Here is a 21,909-nt window from a genome sequence, read left to right as displayed (position 1 = left end):
AGTTTATGTAGCAAGATACTATGACATGTAAAAGTGAGAGTCATAGAATTTCACTACTGTACATAATAATCTCCTTTGGCCCTCTTCCTTTGCTGGGGTAAATCAGATCAAGTCCCCAGAAAAGTCATGGTTACTCATGATATACTAATGTTGTGTCAGATTTCCTTGTTTACATTGAAGCAAAAATTTGTAAAAAACCAGGTCACCGTTATATTTTTATTCTTAAACAGAGGAGTTTTCTCGAGTCCGGGAGGAGGTACCTCTGGAATTGGTAGAGGCTCATGTCAAGAAAGTTCAAGAAGCAGCTCGAGCCTCTGGGAAAGTAGATCCTACCTACGGCCTGGAGAGCAGCTGTATTGCTGGCACGGGGCCCGATGAACCAGAAAAGCTTGGTGAGTCACTGCTGTGCCCAAGGACAGGGTTAATAGATGCTATCTATGTATTTTCCTGTCAACGGGCTAAAATAATTGGGTTTACTTGTACTTAAAAGTGAGTACAGTGATCAGTACAAACTTGTGTCTTAAAAATTAGTGTATGGGGGTTTCCATCGTTGTTAACAAACCCAACTAGTATCCGTGAAGATGTGGGTTTGATCCCTGACCTCCCTCAGTGGGTTAAGGATCCGGTGTTGCCGTGAGCTGTGGTGTAGGTCGCAGATGCGGCTCAGATCCCAGAATTGCTGTGGGTCTGGCACAGGCCAGCAGTTGCACCTTCGATTCTACCCCTAGCCTAGGAACCTCCATGTGCCACAGGCGAGGCCCTAAAAAGACCCCCCCCAAAAAAAAAAAATTAGTGTATGATTCTTTTATCTCTTTCTTTTATGATAGAAGTTTAAGAATTGTCTCATGGAATTCCAGTCATGACTCAGTGTTTAACAGACCCGACTAGTAACCATGAAGTTGTGGGTTTGATCCCTGGCCTTGCTCAGTGGGTTAAGGATCAGGTGTTGCCATGAGCTGTGGTGTAGGTCACAGATGCGCCATGAATCCTGCATTGCTGTGGCTGTAGTGTAGGCCGGCAGCTACAGCTTGCATTCGACCCCTAGACTGGAAACCTCCATATGCTGCAGGTGCGGCCCTAAAAAGACGAAAGAAAAAAAAATTGTCTCATAACTGTTATTACCATAGTTGTGAGGTATCTGATGCCTGTTTTTAGAACTAGGTTCTGAGCATGTAGACATAAGAATAAAGAAAGTACTGTTATTTTAATTTATATGTTGCTAATTTATAGGTTTAAGTTTATTCTTTTGGGTTATTTTTACTTTTTAAATTTTTTATCTTTATTTTTTTTTTTTTTGCTATTTCTTGGGCCGCTCCCGCGGCATATGGAGGTTCCCAGGCTATGGGTCTAATCGGAACTGTAGCTGCCAGCCTACGCCAGAGCCACAGCAATGCGGGATCTGAGCCCCATTTGTGACCCACACCACAGCTCAGGCAACGCTGGATCGTTAACCCACTGAGCAAGGGCAGGGATTGAACCTTCAACCTCATGGTTCCTAGTCGGATTCGTTAACCACTGCGCCATGACGGGAACTCCTATTTTGGGTTATTTTTAAGTTGAAGTAATCACTTAAGTGTATATAATCCAGTGGCTTTTAGTAAATTCATAATGTTGAACATTTATATATAATCCAGTGGCTTTTAGTAAATTCATAATGTTGAACATTTATCACCAATATCTAATTCCAGAACATTTTCATCAACCCAAGAGAAAATGACACACCAGTTAAGGTCACTTCCTGTTTTTCCTCTCCTCTGGTAACCATTGATCTGCTTTCTCTTTCTCTGAACTTGCCTGTCCTGGACATTTCCTGTAAATGGAGTCATACTTTGTGTGTGGCCTTTTTTATCTGACTTTTTTCATGTAGCTTAATTTTTCAAAGTTCGTAATTCAGTACTTCATTTCTTTGTATGCTGAATGATATTCTTGTGTGAATATACCATATTTTACTAAACCATTAGTCATTTCATGGATATTTGTATTGATTCCACTTTTTCACTATTTTGAATAATGTTCATATTCAAATATAATGAACATTCATGTGCAAGTTACTTGGTAAACAGATTTTTTTACTTTTGGGTACCTAGGAGTGAAATTGCTAGATCATATGGTAGTTCTGTTTTTTAACATTTTTATCAGTACTTTTACCATTTTGTTTCCACCACCAATGCCTGAAGTTTCTGATTTCTCCCCATCCTTTCCAATGTTTATCCCCCCCTTTTTTTTAAATAAAAACAACTGATTATGTATTTATTAAAAAGGTTGATTTAAGCATCTGCAGTGGTGACTTCAGCCTACATTTCTGGCTTGAAGCTTATGGATGTGATCTGTTTGACAATCTCAGAAGGATTGTAAAAGTCAGTGAGTTTCCTGTGGATCCTCGTCTGAAAATGATCCCAAGTCTTAGAACCTTCAGTGTAAGCAGTTTACCTTGTAGTTATTCTTAGAGTCTTGGTAGTCATCCAGACCAGTTCTTGCACCTTGAGATTCTCTTCCTTTGTGCGTCTGATCAGATCAACACACACCTTCTCCAGAGACTTCATGTTGCAGCTAATTAAGGTGATTCTGATTTGGTGAATCACCACCTCCTGCTCCACATACATCTTTCCTGTGTCTTTAAAACTCATGGCTGTGGTGTGGCTTCCTGACCTACTTGTTCTTTTTTGAGGGGGATCACCAGTGACTCAGGAGCTGAAATGGTTGGCCAGGGGCTCTGCTGCAGCTGCAATCCTGTTTTTTTCCCCCTCTCTTTTTAAAAATGTCCAGCCTTGACTAGTAACCATGAGGTTGCGGGTTTGATCCCTGACCTCCCTCAGTGGGTTAAGGATCCGGCATTGCTATGAGCTGTGATGTAGGTCGCTGACATGGCTCAGATCCACGTTGCCGTGGCTGTGGTGTAGGCCAGCAGCTGTAGCTCCGATTGGACCCCTAGCCTGGGAACCTCCATATGCCACCGGTGCAACCCTAAATGACCAAAAAAAAAAAAAGGTAACAAGTTAAAAACACCCAGCCTATGGAGTTCCCGTCGTGGCGCAGCGGTTAACAAATCCGACTAGGAACCATGAGGTTGCAGGTTCGGTCCCTGCCCTTGCTCAGTGGGTTAAGGATCTGGCGTTGCCGTGAGCTGTGGTGTAGGTCGCAGACGCGGCTCGGATCCCGAGTTGCTGTGGCTCTGGCGTAGGCCGGTGGCTACAGCTCCGATTCAACCCCTGGCCTGGGAACCTCCATATGCCGCAGGAGCGGCCCAAGAAATAGCAACAACAACAACAAAAGACAAAAAGACAAAAAGACAAAAAAAAAAAAAAAAACACCCAGCCTAGGTGAATGTGAAGTGGTATCTCATTGTGATTTCTATTCGCATTCAGTTTGGGGTGTATTGTCATCTCTACAATATTATGTCTTTAATCAATGAACATAGGGTGTCTTTGCATTATTTAGGTCTTTTATTTCTTTAAACAATGGTTGGAAGTTTTTAGTCTTATATTCCTTTGTTAAATCTTTTCCTTTATATTTTATCCTTTTGAATATTGTTGTAAATGAAATTTTTCCTGATCTTAGGCGGAAAGTTTTTAGAATTTTATCATTAGTGTGATGTTATATGCTGGATTTTCTTAGATTCCTTTTATCAACTTTAAGAAGTCTCTGTTTCTAGTATGTTGAGTGTTTTTATCATGAAAGGGTGTCATATTTCATCAGCTGCTTTTATTGTATCAATTGAGATGATCATTTGGCATTTTTTACTGTATTCCATCGATACGTTGTGTTATATTAATTGATTCTTGCCTGTTGAACCACCTTTGCATTTCTGGGATAAATCCCACTTGATCAGTGTGAATAATCCATTAATATTTGCTAGTATCTTCTTAAAGATTTTGCATCTATGTTTGCAGGGGATATTGGTTAATAGTTTTTATTTCTCGTGGCTCAGTTGTTAACGAACCTGACTAGTAACCATGAGGTTGTGGGTTCGATCCTTGGCCTTGCTCAGTGTGTTAAAGATCTGGCATTGCCGTGAGCTGTGGTGTAGTTTGCAGACTCGGCTCAGATCCCTAGTTGCGTGGCTGTGGCACAGGCTGTCAGCTGTAGCTTTGATTCAACCCCTAGCCCGGGAACTTCCATATGGTTCGGGGACAGTCCTGAAAAGACAAAAGACAAAATAAATAAATAAATACAAAATAAAAATCTGTTTTAGGAGTTCCCATTGTGGCTTAGCAGGTAACAAACCTGACTAGTGTTCATGAGGATGCAAGTTTGATCCCTGGTCTTGCTCACTGATTAAGGATGTTTTGTTGCCATGAGCAGTGGTATAGGTTGCAGACGTGGCTCAGATCTCACATTGCCTTGGCTGTGGCCAAGGCCGGCAGCTGTAGCTCTAATTCGACCCCTAGCCAGGGAACTTCCATATGCTGCACCTGTAGCCCTTAAGAAAAAAAAGTCTGTTTTATCTGATCTTAACATACCAGCTCTCTTGGTTACTGTGTTTTCATGGAATATCTTTTTTCATTAGTTTACGTGCAGTTTATTTGTGTCTTTGGATTAAACTGAGTCTGTCTTATACACAGCACATTGTTTGTTAGATTTTAGAATTTTGCAGACATAGTTCTACCTTTCTTCTGCCCTGTATAGCTACAGGATTTTAAAAATCTCTTTGCTTTGATTAGCCCTGAGTTCTCTCATCTATAACAAGAAAGAGCTGGTGTTAGATATTCTATATTGATTGTATCGTTTAGTTATGCCAGTATCTGGAAATAGGATAAATGATATTTTTGGTAGTAGGGACTTTTATCTATTTTTGCTTCATTAATCCTGAAGAGTGGTAAAATTTTATTTAATAAAGTAGCTTCATAAGCAATACTTGGTTTCTCATAAAGTATTCCTGTGTGTTATAAGAGGGTAATTTTTACACCAAGGTAAAAATAATATTTTGTATACAGTTGTTCATAATGTATTCCTAATGTTTCTTACATTGTTCATTAATTTTGTTCATTCTTTGTGAAACAATTTCTGATGAAAAACCAAGTTAACTTTTTATCGTTATGTCTTTTTCATTTATTGTTATAGTACAGAGGTGATATGAAGTAAGTGTTTAAATTATTAGCCCATACTCCACAGATGAGACCACCTGAACTCCTGGTGCTTTGTTCTTTATTTTTTTTTAATTTATTTATTTTTTTTGTCTTTTGGTCTGTTGTTGCTATTTCTTGGGCTGCTCCCGCGGCATATGGAGGTTCCCAGGCTAGGGGTTGAATCGGAGCTGTAGCCACTGGCCTACGCCAGAGCCACAGCAACTCGGGATCCGAGCCGCGTCTGCGACCTACACCACAGCTCACGGCAACGCCGGATCGTTAACCCACTGAGCAAGGGCAGGGACCGAACCCGCAACCTCATGGTTCCTAGTCGGATTCGTTAACCACTGCGCCACGACGGGAACTCCCCTCTGTTCTTTAAATAGGTATCGGTAAGGTCTCTTCTAGCCTAAAATCTTATGGTTTCCATGAGTTTTCATAGGGTCTACTTCTCTTGTTTTGTCTGCTTTCTTTAAAGTGTCAATCTAGCTGTTGCATTTTTTAAGTATAGAAACAGATTCTCAGATTAATCAAACCTCTTACTCTAGCCCTCAGAACAGACTATTGACCTAACCGTTCTTAATGTTGGCTACTAATCCAGAATACCAGGGCTTTGAATAAAGTAATTTACAGTATCCACAGTATTTCTTAGTTTGAAAAGTCACTTGTTTTCCTTTTTCTTAGATGGAGACTAAAATTAGCAAGCCAGGTCACATCTCTGTTGCTTTTTGTTGATTCTACACCATGAGATATTGCCAAGCTCAGGCTAGGAAAACCTGGGCCTGTTGAATGCCTGGGAAAGGTCTTACTTTCCTCAACTTTTTTGTGTGTTTTTGGTTCATTTGTAGGGTCTTTTGGTTCCCTGTGGTCATAGAATTGAAAAGGGTTGGCAAAGCCCTCTTATTTGAGTCAAAGAAGTTTCTGTACTTTGTAGAATCAGGGACATGTTTTTACATGTAAATCTATTTTTAAAACTTTGTAGATGATATCATAGAGCGTTAATGGTTAAGAAACAGTTTGCAAAGTTGCCCATTTCTGGTTTAGTGAGATTTAAAAGAGGAACCAATAAAAATAAAAGATCTACCAATCTTAGTCTTATGAGGCTAGATTTTCCTGATTCATTAGTGGGTGTATGGTTTTCACAGTTTACAAAGCTTGGATCAGACTGCTGCAGGAAGCTTTGGAAATTACAAAGGGTGATTCTTTGAATGGAATGAACAGTAAACTTCATTCATAGTATGTGGCAAATAGCCTATCAGGTAACCTCTCTAAAGTGCAGTGTATACTCACTAGTTGCATCAACAGAATTTGGGTCTTTTTACCACTTAATAAGGGTTAAGGAAATAACAACATAATATGAATATTTATGAATGAGTTGTGGGCAGAATTCTATAACTGACTAGACTGTAACTAATAGAATAAATTAGGAAACTGCAAATGGTACTCCCTGTGGAACTGGCTCAGCAGAGTTGTATTGGGAAGTCAATAGTATACCTCCTCTCTTGCTGAGCTACATTCCAAGTTCAGAGCTCAAAGAAAGGAAGTATCAGATTTACATTTAAACTTGCACTTTATGTAGCAAAATACTGCCTTATTACATAGTGCACAGATTTGAAATAGAATGATCTAACTTTTCCTATCAAGATAATATTATACTTGGAGTTCCCGTTGTGGTTCATCAAGTTATGAACCTGACTAGTATCCATGAGGATATGGGTTCAATCCCTGACCTTGTTTATTGGGTTAAGGATCCAGCCTTTCTGTGAGCTGTGGTGTAGGTCATAGATGCGGCTTGGATCTGGCATTGCTTTGACTGTGACATAGGCTGGCAGCTACTTCTCTGATGTAGTCTCTAGCCTGGGAACCTCCATATGCTGCGGATGCAGCCCTAAAAAAGACAAAAAACAAACAAAAAGATAATATTGAGGTTGGGTGGTAGGTTAATCATACTTTTATTTATTTATTTATTTAGGCTTTTTTAGCTTTTTTGGTTGCCTCGTGTCATATGAGTTCCTGGGCCAGGGATCATATCCAAACTGTAGTTGCAACCTAATCCGCAGCTGCTGCCACACCAGATCCTTAGCCCACTGTGCCGAGTCTGGATTTAAACCTGTGTCCCAGTGTTCCCAAGATGCTATGGATCACATGTGCCACAGTGGGAATTCCAATCATATTTTTTTATTGTGATATTTAATTTATTATGTTACACTAGTTTTATGTATTAACAAAAAGTTTTCTTACAAAACAGAACTTTTTGGGTTTCTCTCATAAACCTCTCTTTTTATTGTGGATTTGGTGCTGGGGGTTCGTATTTGGTGAAATAAAGTTAAGACAGGTGAACACTATGTCTAAAACACCTCTTATTTTCATTTATTAGGAAACTTCTCATTGGAATTATTTAGGAAATAAATGTTGGCTTAGGAGATTCTTTCAATTCTAGGCATTGTTCAGTATCTCCTGATTTCTCCAGATTTGTATGGTTTTTTGCAGGGAAAGTAGATGTTGGTAGGTTACATTGGCACATTTTTAAGAATAGGCTAAAATTTGAACCTCTTTGACCCCAAAGCCTTGACCTCTTTTCACTGTAGTGTGCTGCCAGAAGTAAAACAAATAGGTACATCTGTGCATTTTTCACTCATTTAACAAGGATTGCTGAAGGCCTAACAGCTCCATTGTACTGTATTGTCTTATGTACTATGGCAAATACAGTAGGAAAAGACCCAGGCCCTCTTGAAAACCTAGGATCTACAGGAGACAGGCAAATGTACTAAAAGATTGGCAGTGGATGATTCATTTATACAAGATTAAGTGCTGAGAAACTCAGAGCAAAATTCAGTCATTGTGATATAGTGTATGAGCCTATATCACATAAGCATTTTTGGATGGGAGATCAGTTTTAAACTAGACTCTTTTTTTCCCTTGTTAATTCATAGGAATAAATAAGACTGTTAATATGTTGTGTTATTATGGTATTTCATTGTATTCTAGATGCTAGAATACTGGAAAAGAAAGCTGACCAAAATGCCTGCCCTCATGGACTTTACATTTTAAAGGTGGAAGATGGATAGGAGTGTTGAAAGAGTATATTGGTTGGAAAGTGGTACAGTGCAAAATAGAACAAGGATCTGTGGATAAGAGTGAAGTGTAGCAGTTTTAAGTGGTCCGGGATTGTCTCACCAAGAAAGTGAGATTTGAGTAAAGATGTTAAGTGGAAGGCAAGGATAGGAGCCCGGTCAGAGGTTCCAGGCACCGGGAGCAGCCAGTGTTAGGTGTCTGGGCAGGAGCTGCCAGACGTAGTTGAGGAATAGCAAGGAGAATCATGGAAAACAGCTGGATTGCAGGATAGAGGAGGGCAAGAGAGATTAGGAGGAACCTTGTAAGCCATTGTAAAGTTTTAGTGTTTACTCAGGTGGAGGCAAATGAGGGGTTTGAGCAGAAGAGTATCAGGGTCTAACTTAAATTTTTAAAAATTTTATTCTGTTAGGTTGAGAATAGATGCTATCTAGGAATTGTTAAATTGAATTATTTTTCAACTATATAATCTGTTTGAATATTAACAATTTCTTTAACTTTACCACTAAGGTTTTATTAAAGAGCTGTCACTGAGGGTTTGGGATGGAAATGCTGTAAAATTTGATTGTGATGATTGTTGTACACCTATAAATGTAATAAGATTCATTAAGTAATTAAAAAAATAAGAAGTAAATTATTTTTAGACTTTACCTAGAGACTACATACAATACCTTCCTGATAACCTCTTTACTTGTAGCCAAACATACTGAAATGTTGATAGGATAGCATACTGAAATCTCATTTGCCAGTCAGATTCAGTTTTGCCGTTTTTATCTATTTAGGAATCTAAATAAACAATTTTTATTCCATTATTTTTGGTGAATTATTTCAAAATAAGCTGTAGACATCGTGATTCTTTGCACCCCCTAAATATTTCAGCATCCGTTTCCTAAGAATAAGGACATTTTTCTACTTATAAACACCATAATACGGAGTTCCCGTAGTGGCGCAGTGGTTAACAAATCTGACTAGGAACCATGAGGTTGTGGGTTCGGTCCCTGCCCTTGCTCAGTGGGTTAACGATCCGGCATTGCCGTGAGCTGTGGTGTAGGTTGCAGACGTGGCTCGGATCCCGAGTTGCTGTGGCTCTGGCGTAGGCTGGTGGCTACAGCTCCGATTCGACCCCTAGCCTGGGAACCTCCACATGCCGCAGGGGCGGCCCAAGAAATAGCAAAAAGACAAATAAAAAAAAAATAAAAATAAATAAACACCATAATACAATGACTTTTAGCCTATTTTTAGGACATCATCCCTTCCCCCAGAGTTGGAACATGCATGTATATTCAAAAAGTCTGTCAAAGACTTATTGCTCTACCCTCCATTTGTATTTCCTGACCTCAAATATTGGTGTTCTGGTTTTGGTTTTCTTGCTACTGAATAGACTTTTATTTTTTTGTCTGCAACTGTGGAATATACAATTAGGGATTGAACCCGAGCCACAGCAGTGACAATGTTGAGTCCTTAACTGCTAGGCCACCAGGGAATTCCCAGGCTCAATAGATTTACCGTCTGTATCTTAATTCTGGTTTAGAGAAATTTGAGAGATTAAATCCATTGATTTTTTTTTCCCCCCTGTATAATTGATTATGCTTTAGGGGAATTGAATCATAAATAGAAATGTTTCAAGAAGATCATTTTATAGTTATGAGCAGATTATCCACCAAGCTGCTTTAATACCTTGTGAAGTACAGGACTCCAAGAAGAAGTCTTGAGCTGTTTGTCACAGCTTTGTTTAGAAGAACTCAAACCATCACTCTTAGTTTTCAGGAAGGTTAAGATAAAGAACATTGAGAAGAGCATCCTGACAATAATAATATTAGAAAGGTCACTTTCTAGGAACATAAAGCTCAGAAGTAACTGTTACACTTCTTGCCTCAGACACTATTTATAGCACATAAATAGCATCATTCTTTTCACCCTGAGGATTTCCATACCATTTTTAAAATCAAGCACTACTTTTTTTTTTTTTAATGGTGACACTCATGGCACATGGAAGTTCCCAGGCCAGGGATTGAATCTGAGCCTCAGCTGTGATCTCTGCCACTTCTGCTGCAATGCTGAATCCTTTAACCCACTGCACCTGGGAACTGCTACATGTTGTGGGCATATCAAAAAAGTAAATAAAACACCAGTATGTGAAGACATGCTAGACAAGTGAACCCGAGGAAAAGCTGGCTCAATATTTGATCTTTAGACCACATTTTGTGGAATGGGCTTCTTTCTTCTCTTTGTCACTGTTATATTTGAGGGGGCTTTTTTTTTTTTTTTTTTTTTTTTTTTTTGTCTTTTTAGGGCTGCACTTGTGGTATATGGAAGCTCCCAGGCTAGGGGTTGAATCTGAATTGGAGCTACAGCTGTTGGCCTACCGCACAGCTCACAGCAACATTGCATCCTTAACCCACTGAGCAAAGCCAGGGATCGAACCCGCGTCCTGATGGATACTAGTCGGGTTCGTTAACCACTGAACCATGATAGGAACTCCCTGAGGGACTCTTAGCAGTTCATAATTAGATGTTTAACTTCTAAGGGTTAGATGGGATTTAAAGGACTTGCCTAATGACTCATATTTATTAGATGGTAGGAGGTGAAATTTTAAGAAGAAATTTTGGCTTCCCTGTGTAATACAATTGTGTGTCTTGTGGTGACTCTTATTAAATCGAGTGCTATAGTTGCTTGATACAGCTCTCTTGCTGTGTGCAGTTATGTAAGACATAGGTAATAACCTTTAGTAATTGGGGTTATTTTTTGTGATGAGTTTATACATACATGGAAAAGTAATTTATTATTGGAATATTGGAAATATAATGAAGTATTAATTGTCTTACAGTCATAGGAAATGCTGTAAGAATTAACACACTGTGACCTATAATTTTAAACTGAGGCTGACTTCAGACAAAGAAAGTAGACAAAGTAGGATTTCAGCTGAGTGTTGAAAAAGAGGTTCAGAAAATCAGTGAGCCAGACTGAAGCAAGTACAGTATTTGATTCTGTAGAACAGTGTGAACAAAGGCTCAGAGATGGAAATAGAAGGTTGTTCAGAGGGTAAGAAGTAAATCACGTTGGCCAGAAAATGAAATTCAAACAAGGATGTGGAAAGAGAGCAGCCTACAAAGGTAGGCTGGAGCTAGGTTGTAGAGAGTGTGATGCAAGACTCTTGATCTGGGTTGGACTGTATATTGCTAGCTTTATGGAACATTTGAACTTTAATACAGTGAATGACTTGGTTAGTCTCCTAGAAGTGTTCAGTGAATTCCTACCATGGACCTCATTTTGTTCTCTGATAAGACAAAAATTATTGGACTCAAAGTTCTAAAATTTTTTGGTCTTTGAACTTTGACTCTTTTTTTTTTTTTTTTTTTTTTGTCTTTTTTTTTGTTGTTGTTGTTGTTATTGTTGTTGTTGTTGCTATTTCTTGGGCCGCTCCCGCGGCATATGGAGGTTCCCAGGCTAGGGGTCCAACCGGAGCTATAGCCACCGGCCTACGCCAGAGCCACAGCAACGCAGGATCCGAGCCGCGTCTGCAACCTACACCACAGCTCACGGCAACGCCAGATCGTTAACCCACTGAGCAAGGGCAGGGACCGAACCCGCAACCTCATGGTTCCTAGTCGGATTCGTTAACCACTGCGCCACGACGGGAACTCCCTGAACTTTGACTCTTTAAAAATATAAGTGAACCCAAAAATGCTTCCATTTATTTGGATTATATCTGTTGATATTGACTAATTTCTAATACAGAAATTGAGGAGTTCCTTTGTGGCACAGTGGATTAAAGATCTGACATTGTCAGTGCAATGGCTACAAGTTTTTTGTTTTTGTTTTCTTTCCTTCTTCCCTCCCTCTCTTCCTTGCTCCCTCCTTCCCTCCCTTTTAAGAAGGAAAAGGTGCTCCAAGGGATGAGAGGAGACTCCAAAGAGGGAGGGAGAGGTCCTAAATGCCAAGAGATGGGGAGTGTCCAGGGGGAAAACTGGGGAAGGGAGAATCTCAGTCAGCTTGGGCAGAATATCATAGGCTAGGTAGCTTATCAACAGCAATATTTATTTCTGGAAGCTAGAAGTATAGGACAAAGGCTCCAGGAGGTTCATTGTATAGTAGGAGTCTGATTTCTGGCACGGGTTTGATCCCTGGCCTGAGAACTTCCCACATGCTGCAGGCATGGCAAAGAAGGAAGGGAGGAAAGAAAGAGGAAGAAAGAAAGAAAAACTGTGAAATTTTAAACAATCTGTAGTTGTACATTTCTGTTGCTGATTTCAATATGCAGCCTCTGGAAAGCTACACACTGCACTTGTATGAAATGAGAATAAAGAGGCAAATAACATCTTGGTGTTGACATGAAAATAGATTTGATCTTAGGAACTTCAGGATATCTGGACCACAGTTTGTGAATCACTGAATTAAACACCCTTACCTTGAAGGATATTCATTTGGTGGGGAGGATATTATTATTAAAAAGAAACACAGTTGTAGGTAGAGGTACATGTGGAAGAAACAATGATTTATGCTTGAGTTAGTTGGGGAAGGCTTCACAAAAGATATAGCATTTTAAACAATAATGAAAAAGGAAGAAGGAATGAACATAGGTAGCGTATTCTGAAAATAATACCAAGAAATCTGTAGGGAACAGTTACTGTGACCAGTTGCATCTGTTGTGAGGCTGATTCTGAAGGACTTTTTCCCTTATGGTCCTTGTAAAGCCCCCAAAGAGTAGATAGTAGCATGGTTCTATTTGTTTTAGAAAGTAACTACTGGCTGTTTACAAGTGATGTGTAGGAAATGGAGAGTGTTCCCTCCAAATAATCACTGATTGGCAGTGCCATTTTGGGCACTTTAAGGGCTGCATCCACGCCATATGGAAGTTCCCAGGTTAGGGGTTGAATCAGAGATGTAGCTGCCAGCCTACGCCACACCTACAGCAATGCCAGATCCTAGCCTGTACCATGCTGCTTTGATTACTGTAGCTTTATAGTCTTGTCTAAAGTCCAAGAGGGTTACACCTCCAGCTTTGTTCTTTTTTTTTAGGACTGCTTTGACAATACTGGGTCTTCTATGGTTCCATATAAATTTTAGGATTATTTGTTCTAGTTCTGTGGAAAATGTCACAGGAAATTTGATAGGGATCACATTAAATCAGTAGCTTTCTTTGGGAAGTATGGCCATTTAAATAATATGAGTTCTTCCAATCAAAGAACATGGAATATCTTTTCATTTCTTTGATTCATCATCAGTTTCCTTTATCAGTGTTTTTGTTTTTGTTTCTTTTTAGGGCTGCAGGTGTGGCATATGGAAGTTCCCAGGCTAGGAGTTCAATCAGAGCTACAGTTGCTGGCCTAGGATCGAATCTGCATCCTCATGGATACTAGTTGGGTTCATTTCTGCTGAGCCACAACAGGAGCTCCGTATCAATATTTTATAGTTCTTATCATGTGTTTCACCTTCTTGCTCAGATTTGTTCTGTGGTTTGTGGTGGGTTTTTTTGGACATAATTTTTAAAAATATTGTCTTTTTTACCTTCCCTTTCTGATATTTCATTGTAATATAAAGAAATGCAGCAGACTTCTGTATGTTAGTCTTGTATCCTTGCTGAATTCATTTATCAGTTCTAATAGTTTCTGTGTGGAGTCTTTAGGGTTTTCTATATAGAGTATCATGTTATGTATATGATGACCATTTTACTTCTTCCCTTCTGATTTGAATACTTTTTATTTCTTTTTCTTGTATGATTTTTGTGGCTATGACTTCCAATACTGTGTTGAATAGAGGTGGTAAGATTGGGCATCCTTATCTTATTCCAGATTTTAGTAAGGTGGCTTTCAGCTTTTCTCCATTGAAAATTATGTTGGCTGTAGGTTTGTCGTCAATAGCTTTTTTGTTGAGATATGGTCCCTCTTTAGCTACTTAGATGATAAAATTTTTTATCCTGAATGATTGTTAAATTTTATTAAATGCTCTTTCTGCGTCTATTGGGATGATCATGTGGTTTTTGTCTTTTCTTTTGTTGATGTGGTGTATCACATGGATTGACTTGTGTATGTTGAACCATCCTTGTAACCCTGGGATAAATCCATCTTGGTCGTGGTGTATGATCTTTTTTTATGTGTTCTTGGATTTGGTTTGCTAATATTACCACTATCCTGATGCTATAACCAGATTACTTGCACCTATCTTTTAACTTTAATAGAATAATAAGGTATGTGTTGTTTTATGTTAACCTTATGATTTTGAAGTTTGTCCATATTACTGAGTGTAGATGTATTTCAAACACTCTAACAGCATTAAGATAGCTTTTACTTTTTTCCCAATATTGTACTACTTGTTCTTATTCTTTTGTTTGTAGAAGGAGCTGAAGAGGAAAAAATGGAAACTGATGCTGACAGTCAGCAGCCTGAAAAGGTAAAGTCTGTTTAAATTCTCTGGTAACAGAAAAGCCACAGAGAGCCTTTCATAGCATAACAGTTTGGGTTTATTTTGATCTTTTGAGTCCTCTCAGGGGACTATAAATAATTATATCCGTCATTTGGACTTTGTTGGTTTAAGGTGTAGTTCTCATAAGTCATAATATTGGACATTTTTCATTTATTCTTTCAGGATTTATTCACTCTCTAATTTATGCTTCTGTACCCCTTTCTGGCACAGTTGGCAATATGGAAAACAAAATGTTGTGTTTCTTAAGGATTTCGAATAGTAGAGTTTGGGTCCTATCTTTGTGCCAGAAGGGAATTATAGAATATTAAGGCATTTTTCTAGGAGAGTTAGCCACCAGCAGAAAAATAATTGGAAAAGACTTAGTGAGAAGGCAACGTTTCAAGTAGGTCTTAAAGAGCAGATGAAATTATCAAGATTGAAATGGAGACTAGGGAATCGAGTGTTCCACCTGGCAACAGAGGGGGAGACACTGAAGTCAGTGTGCAGAGGGCACCCAGGTGCCCACTATGTTTATGACCTGATCCCTGTCTCATAGAGGATGTAAACTCAAGGAGAGCCAGCAGGATAGGACTTTACAGCCTCTTCAAGTTTGAGCCACATGGTGAGCAGTCAGTCACATTGAGTGAATATATACAAGCAGAGATTCAAGGTCTTGATTACATAAGGGCTTTAAAATTGTATACAGGTAAGGAAAGGAAAAGGATAATAGTTTAATTATTGTTCTACAATGTTCTAAATACTGTGCTTTGTAATTTACATTTATGAATTCATTTAATTCCTAAAACAGCCTCATCAAGAAAAAGATAGTCTCTTCATTTTATAAACCTTGTTACATAATTTGTATAAGGTCATGGGGATTTCAAAATTAGCCAGTGATACTAAAACCTGACCACAGAAGAATTGACGTTTCCTGTCCCAGAGCATGATCTATTGTGGCTCTTCCTAAAGACCATTAACAAATGGTGGTATTAAAGAGCTTTGTCAGGGAAGGAGTGGGATGGACTGGAAGTTTAAGATTAGTAGATGCAAATGATTACATTTAAATGGATAAAAGACAAGGTCCTACTGTTTAGCACAGGGAACTATATCCCATTTCCTGGGACAGACCATGATGGAAAACAGTATTTTTCTTTAAGAGAATGCAAGAGTTCTGGCTATACTGGCTGTGACACAGTGGGTTAAGGATCCAGCATAGGTCTCAGCTGCAGCCCGGATTCAATCCCTGGCCTGGGAACTTCCATGTGCAGCCATTAAAAAAAGAGTGTGTGTATGTATATCACTATGTCACTTTGCTGTATAGCAGCAATTGGCACATTCAAAATCAAGTATACTTTTGCTTTTAAAGTCTGAAAAAAAATTTTTCTTTTTTTTTTTTTTCCCTGCTTCCTTAGGGCCACATGTGTGGCATATGGAAATTGCCAGGTTAGAGGTCCAGTCAAAGCTGCAGCTGCTGGTCTCTGCCACATCCACAGCAATGCAGCATCCGAGCTGTGTCTGCAACCTACACCACAGCTCATAGCAACGCCAGATCTGGGTCATGAACCTGCATCGTTTCGGATACTAGCTGGGTTTGTTACCGCTAAGCCACAATAGGAACTCCCGTCAGCTTTTGATTTTGACAGCATTTTATCTTCATGGTTGATTCTGTACATTTTAAATGATCTTAGTCTTTTTGGACAACTAACTGATTATTTATTTATTTATTTGACCAATAAATAATATAAATGAATCCCACTGATTTTCCTTTGGATACTGTAACCATAGCCTAAAGCAGAGGGTGCACAGAGAGTGGGGACTTTGCTTAGAAGGTATCCAGTTTGTCTTGTTAGCTCTCAGGAGTTGAGGTAGTAAAAGGTATATTTCTGAAACTATTAATTTATTTTCTAGCTTTTCTCTCCAAGGCCTTTCTGAACCTAGTCCACTCCTTGCCCAAAATAGTGGAGCCTTTTGTTATTCAAAAATAATGTCCATTGTAAAAGGAGCATTTTTTTTTCTCACTATTCTCTCTCTCTCTCTCTCTCTTTTTTTTTTTTTTTTTTTTTTTTTTGGTACCTTTTCAGGCAGAAAATAAAGGGGAAAATGAAACGGATGAAGGTGATAAAGCACAAGATGGAGAAAATGAAAAAAACAGTGAGAAGGAACAGGATAGTGAAGTTAGTGAAGATACCAAATCAGGTAATTTGAGAAAACTCTTTGGACTTTACTAGGTAAAACCAAAAAGCACTGGAGAAATGTGGGCAGTTTAATTATGTAGAAAAATTCCTTCATTTATTATGGGTTTGTTTCTTAATATAACAGTAAATAAGCATTTGAGTTTTACTTTGCACTTAAGCTTCAGTGCTGATGCTAGTGGTTGTGTTGCTTTCAGTGATATTTAGACAAACAGGTTTTTTAGCTGTGACTGAAGTCACCACACAGACCTGTCATTTCCAGTCAGTTGCTGGTGAATCCCATCATGCCCGACTTGGAAGGCTTGCAGAAATGCTCTGTTCTCAGCTTCTGATTTCCTCCAGACTGTAGGGTTTCCTGGAGTATTTCATTGACTGATGAACCAACATGTTGGTCTTAGGGCTTAGTTCCCCTGAATTTTCCTTTATATCCAAGGGAACTACACAGAGCGCTTAGAGAAATAAAGGAAGACAAAGTGGACTATTTAGAAAATCCATCTGAAATAGAAGCAGACTTCCATGCCTGGAATGGCTCAGCAGAGATCTTAAAAAGAAGGCAGCAGCACTGAGGTCTCTTTGTAACATCAGTCCTAGTCCGTCATGTGGCAGAGGTGAGAAGTAAGATGTCTTATTGAGACTGGGCACACTGGTAATAGAACTTTCTGATTTTTTTCAGAAGAGAAGGAGAGTGAAGAGAACAAGGAACTCACTGATACTTGTAAAGAAAGAGAAAGTGATATTGGGAAGAAGAAAGTAGAACATGAAATTTCTGAAGGAAATGTAGCCACAGCCGCAGCAGCTGCTCTTGCCTCAGCTGCAACCAAAGCCAAGGTTTGCCCTGACAGATCTTTTCCTAGTGCTCTCTAAGTCATGAATGACTGTATTGTTTTGAGGTTATTGGGAACATTTAGTATAAAGAGGCTTGCACCCTGTAGGAGATGACTGTTTGCTTGAATGATATTTCTAGGTTAAGATCCACAGACAAGAGGATGGTAGAAATAGCTAACCTGCTCCTAAAAAGTGACTGCCTTTGATTCATTCATTGTGTCATTCAGTCTTTTGAAGACTGCAGAGATTGAAGTCTCCTTAATGTGCCTGCAGAACTTGTCTTGGACTACAGTTGCAATAATTTCTGAAATATTTGTGATTTTTAAGACAAAAATCTGTTTCCTTGTATAAATACTTCACCCTGCTCTTACAGACTGAAAGGAAAGAGAGGGAACCTAAAATAGCTCCTTTCTTCTTGAATTTGCCAGCTTTCTGGGGGTGGTTTTCTCTATTTATAACACAGTATTGGCTTTCCAACATACATAAGAAGAAAAGAGAATGTTATTTTCCCTGCTTTTTGTTAATTTAGCGTTTTAAAGCATGAATATATCAGGGTTTTAAAATCTATTCACCCCCTTCTCCATTTAACCCTCAAAAGTAGTTTCCTTTCTTTATAGTCACCACATTTCAAGCAGTGGTTACTACAACATAGCTAATCATTTTATCTTGAGCTATTCTTGATCCATTGGGAAAGATGTTTTTCATGGTCTTTAGTTCCTCCAGACTCTTTAGCTGCTGTGAACTACTTCTCCACGGGTTTCATCTGTGTACCATGATGTACAACAGATCCATAGATGACCCAGTTCAAACCATAAGGCTACTGTTTTGAGTGCCTGCCCATCTGACGTAGGTGTGGACAGTGTGTGGAAGGGGTGTTTACTGGTCACAGTTAAGCTCAGTCAGTTCAGACAGATTAGTCAGTCTCTTCCAAAGATGTCTCCTGATCTTTATGGTTCTTAAACAGTTTTAGGTATTCTCTCTCCTCTAGAAATTTGAGGGGTACTGTTGAATAAGTGAATACTGTTGTAGACATCAGTTTGCTTCTTGTTTCACATTTGTTTGGTTTTGCTCCTTTATTGGAAGCTCTCCCTGCCCCCCACTTTGGCCATGCCTGCAGGATGCAGAAGTTCTTTGGGCAGGGATCAAGCCCAAGCCACAGCAGTGACAATACTGAGTCCTTAACTGCTCAGCTACCAGGGAACTCTGAGCCATCCATGTTCTTACTGTTCATACTGTGCTCATCTATTGCCTGTCTCCTGCATCCCATTCTCTATCCTTCAGCCAAAGTAATCTTTCTGGTTTTTCATTTTTTATTGAAGTATAATTTATATCTAAATAAGTAAACATATAAATGTCTACAATGTAAATTTTTTTCAGCTGAGCCTACCTACAGGCTCACAATCAGCACCCACATCAAGCCATATAACCTTAGCAGCTCACTAGACGCTTCCTCGCATCCCTTCCAGTTACTTTCATTCCCTTCAGAAGTAAATACTAGCCTGTCTCCGAACACCATGACTTCATATAAATGAGTCATACATTATGTAGAAGAATCTTTAAAAATACAAATATGAGAATGATACTTTCCTGAATAATCCCCCTTTCTCTCTCAGGCTCAAATTTCAGACTCCTTAGGGAATTTGGGAGATCTTCATGATCAAGAACATTCTCAGTTCTCAAGCACCATTTCTTGCCTATCTGTCCTGACCTATTTTGTGTGCAGATGAAACCACACTCTTTTTCATCTCCAGCTGGACTTTTTGGGACACCTTTCCCTCTCACAGAGCATAGTTCTCTCACTGTTCCTTCCCATTATTTCTTCTCTATGTACCATAGTGTGCACTTCACTCTTGTTGCCAGGGAAGGAACTAAAATGGTAGTTTACCATAAAATGTTTTACAAATGCTTTACGATGTTTTCATGGCTTTGGGCACAAAAATTAGTATACTCTGTACCTCTGGCCACTTTGCCATAGCTGTTTGACTCCTTCACTGCAGAGAAACTCCTTTTATAAATCAGTTGCCCTGGCCCTTGGATATTCCATACAAGGTTTAGAAGAGTGTCCAAAGAACATTTTCTTTCCAGGTCACTGAATTTCCACTCCCTCATCATCACTCACTCTTATTTCTAATAACTAGAAACTTGGGTCTTCACTCTCAGATCACTTAGGTCTTGCCACTGATTTGAGAGAGTGTTACAGATGCTCATGCTGCATGACTTGGCACACATGACTTGTTCAGTGCCACTACAGCTGGTTCTGATACATTTTACAGCACACATAATCATTTTTTGTGCTACATGGTAATTAAGGGGGGTAAGAAATTCACTTAAATTACTGTAATTAGTACAACTTATCTAGCCTATCCAAGTTTTCTCTTATTCTCTTTTTGTTCTATTGTGTCTATAAACAGCTTTGTTATTAGAAGTTTTCCTTGATACATTTTAATTGTTTGTCACACTCTGACATGGAGAGGTAATTAGAGGTTCTAGATGTAGCTTCAAAACAGATAGAGTGGGCATGCTGTCTGGCTTTCCCCATCCTTGCCATATGAGGTGCTCTTGGGTAGCACATCCACTCTTTGAGTCTACCTGCTGTCACCCTGTGGCCTAACCCACTTGAGGAGTGGTATGTGGCTGTAAGAAGGAGCACTTTTGGATGGGTGCTCTGCATCCCTTCCATCTGAGTTTAACTGGAAGTAAGAATCCAGAACTATTGCTGGAATAAGCTAGAAACCCCAGAAAATAGAACATGTCCTCTTTTATCAGCAGGAGTAGAATTCAGTTCTTTTAAGATAACATAAGTCACATTTTTTTTAAGGCCGTAGGCATTCCTTCAGATGTTTTCTATTATCACCCCATACCCTCATGCTTTAAAAAGTAGTTTTGTCTTTTGTCTTTATGGTAATTGGGGTGCCTGTTTTGGGGCAACAGGAAGATTTTTTTCTTACCCTTCAGAAATACCTCGCAACTTGTTCCCTTACTTGAGATAGGAGAATTTTCACTATACACTTTAGTCACAAGACTTTACCAGATAAATGTTTATTGAAATTGATTTACACTATACACTTTGATCACTAATGCCATGTATCTTTACTTGATGATGCTGTGGAGAGAAGACAAAAGGAAAATTTGACATATTTGGTCCTTTTGCCTACAGTGAGCCCTGTTCATTTTCATTCTTACATGACTGAATAGAGACTTTCTAATCTATCAGCTAGAAGCCTTGCTTTACTTCACTCTTTTCTTCTTTTTCTTTCTTTCTTTCTTTCTTTCTTTTTTTTTTTTTTTTTTTTTTTTTTTTTGCTATGCCTGCATCATGCAAAGATTCCAAGGCCAGGGATCCAACCCAAGCCACAGCAGGGACAACTCTGAGAACTTAACAACTAGGCCACCAGGGAACTCCAAGTTACTTCTTTCTTATCATTCATCATTTTTTTTGGTTGTTTCTCCCACATTCCATATATCTTCTGTGGCACACTCTTAGACTTCATTATTCTAATGATTTTAGGTTCTCTAAAGCCAGTATGTGAAGGGTTGGGTCTCTCCCTATAGCCTCTTTTTTTTTTTTTTTTTTTTTTTTTCCTTTTCTTTTTTGGCTGCCCTGCCGCCTATGGAGTTCCTGGGCCAGGTATTAGATCTGAGCTGCAGTTGCAGCAACGTCAGATCCTTTAACCCACTGTGCCAGGCCAGGGATCAAACCTGTATCCTGGTGCTGCAGAAACACCTCCAATCCTGTTGTGCCAGAGCAGGAACTCACCTGTAGCTCTTCTTTTCGGAAGGCTCTGATCATCATTCTTGACAGATCAAGAGTCCATAGCATGAGCATCAGCAGTATTCCTGCCCCATTGCTGTGTAACTACCACAAAACTTAGTGGCTTAAAATCATAATCATTTTATGACTTCTCATATTTTTATGAGTAAGAAACTCGGGCAGACTGCTGAAAAAATTCTGCTCCATCTGGATTGGCTAGCTTCACTAGGTGTTCACTTCATGTCTGGACTATTATGGAAGTCCTGAAATGGCATCACTCACATGCCTGATGCCTATGCTGTGATGGCTATCCACCTGGGGCTGGCTGGCAGGCATCACCATCTCCACATAGCCTTTCTAAGAACTTATCCTGGGCTGATTCATATTAGGATGGTATCAAAGTATTGGGCTTTTTACGTGGCGGCTTGAAATTTTCTCTTAAATTGTCCCAAGTATTAAGAAAAAACTGCCAATGTCTTATGGCTGGGGCCTTTTCCTGGCACTGCATGACTTCTTCCCAACTCTACCAGTGAAACATTCTGTCTTAATTCAAGGTGATGAGGAGACATAGACTACACCTCTAAAGGGAGGCATGATACTC

At 39.2% G+C, this 21,909-nt stretch overlaps 1 protein-coding gene and 1 pseudogene across 1 annotated transcript in view; one reads left to right on the top strand and one right to left on the bottom strand.

Annotated features, from left to right (window-relative positions):
- SMARCC1 (SWI/SNF related, matrix associated, actin dependent regulator of chromatin subfamily c member 1) overlaps nucleotides 1–21,909 on the top strand; it is a 166,292-nt gene that overhangs the window by 103,674 nt on the left and 40,709 nt on the right. Inside the window, 4 exon segments of the mRNA XM_021068731.1 lie at nucleotides 231–392; nucleotides 14,473–14,528; nucleotides 16,622–16,736; nucleotides 17,406–17,560. Coding sequence (XP_020924390.1) covers nucleotides 231–392; nucleotides 14,473–14,528; nucleotides 16,622–16,736; nucleotides 17,406–17,560 — 488 coding nt within the window.
- LOC100518805 lies at nucleotides 2,268–2,831 on the bottom strand (annotated as a pseudogene).

This window comes from Sus scrofa, chromosome 13 (genome assembly GCF_000003025.6).
Source record: "Sus scrofa isolate TJ Tabasco breed Duroc chromosome 13, Sscrofa11.1, whole genome shotgun sequence".
NCBI lineage: Eukaryota > Metazoa > Chordata > Mammalia > Artiodactyla > Suidae > Sus > Sus scrofa.
The sequence above is the reverse complement of the archived record's forward strand: the minus strand, read 5'-3'. Positions and strand labels throughout refer to the sequence as shown.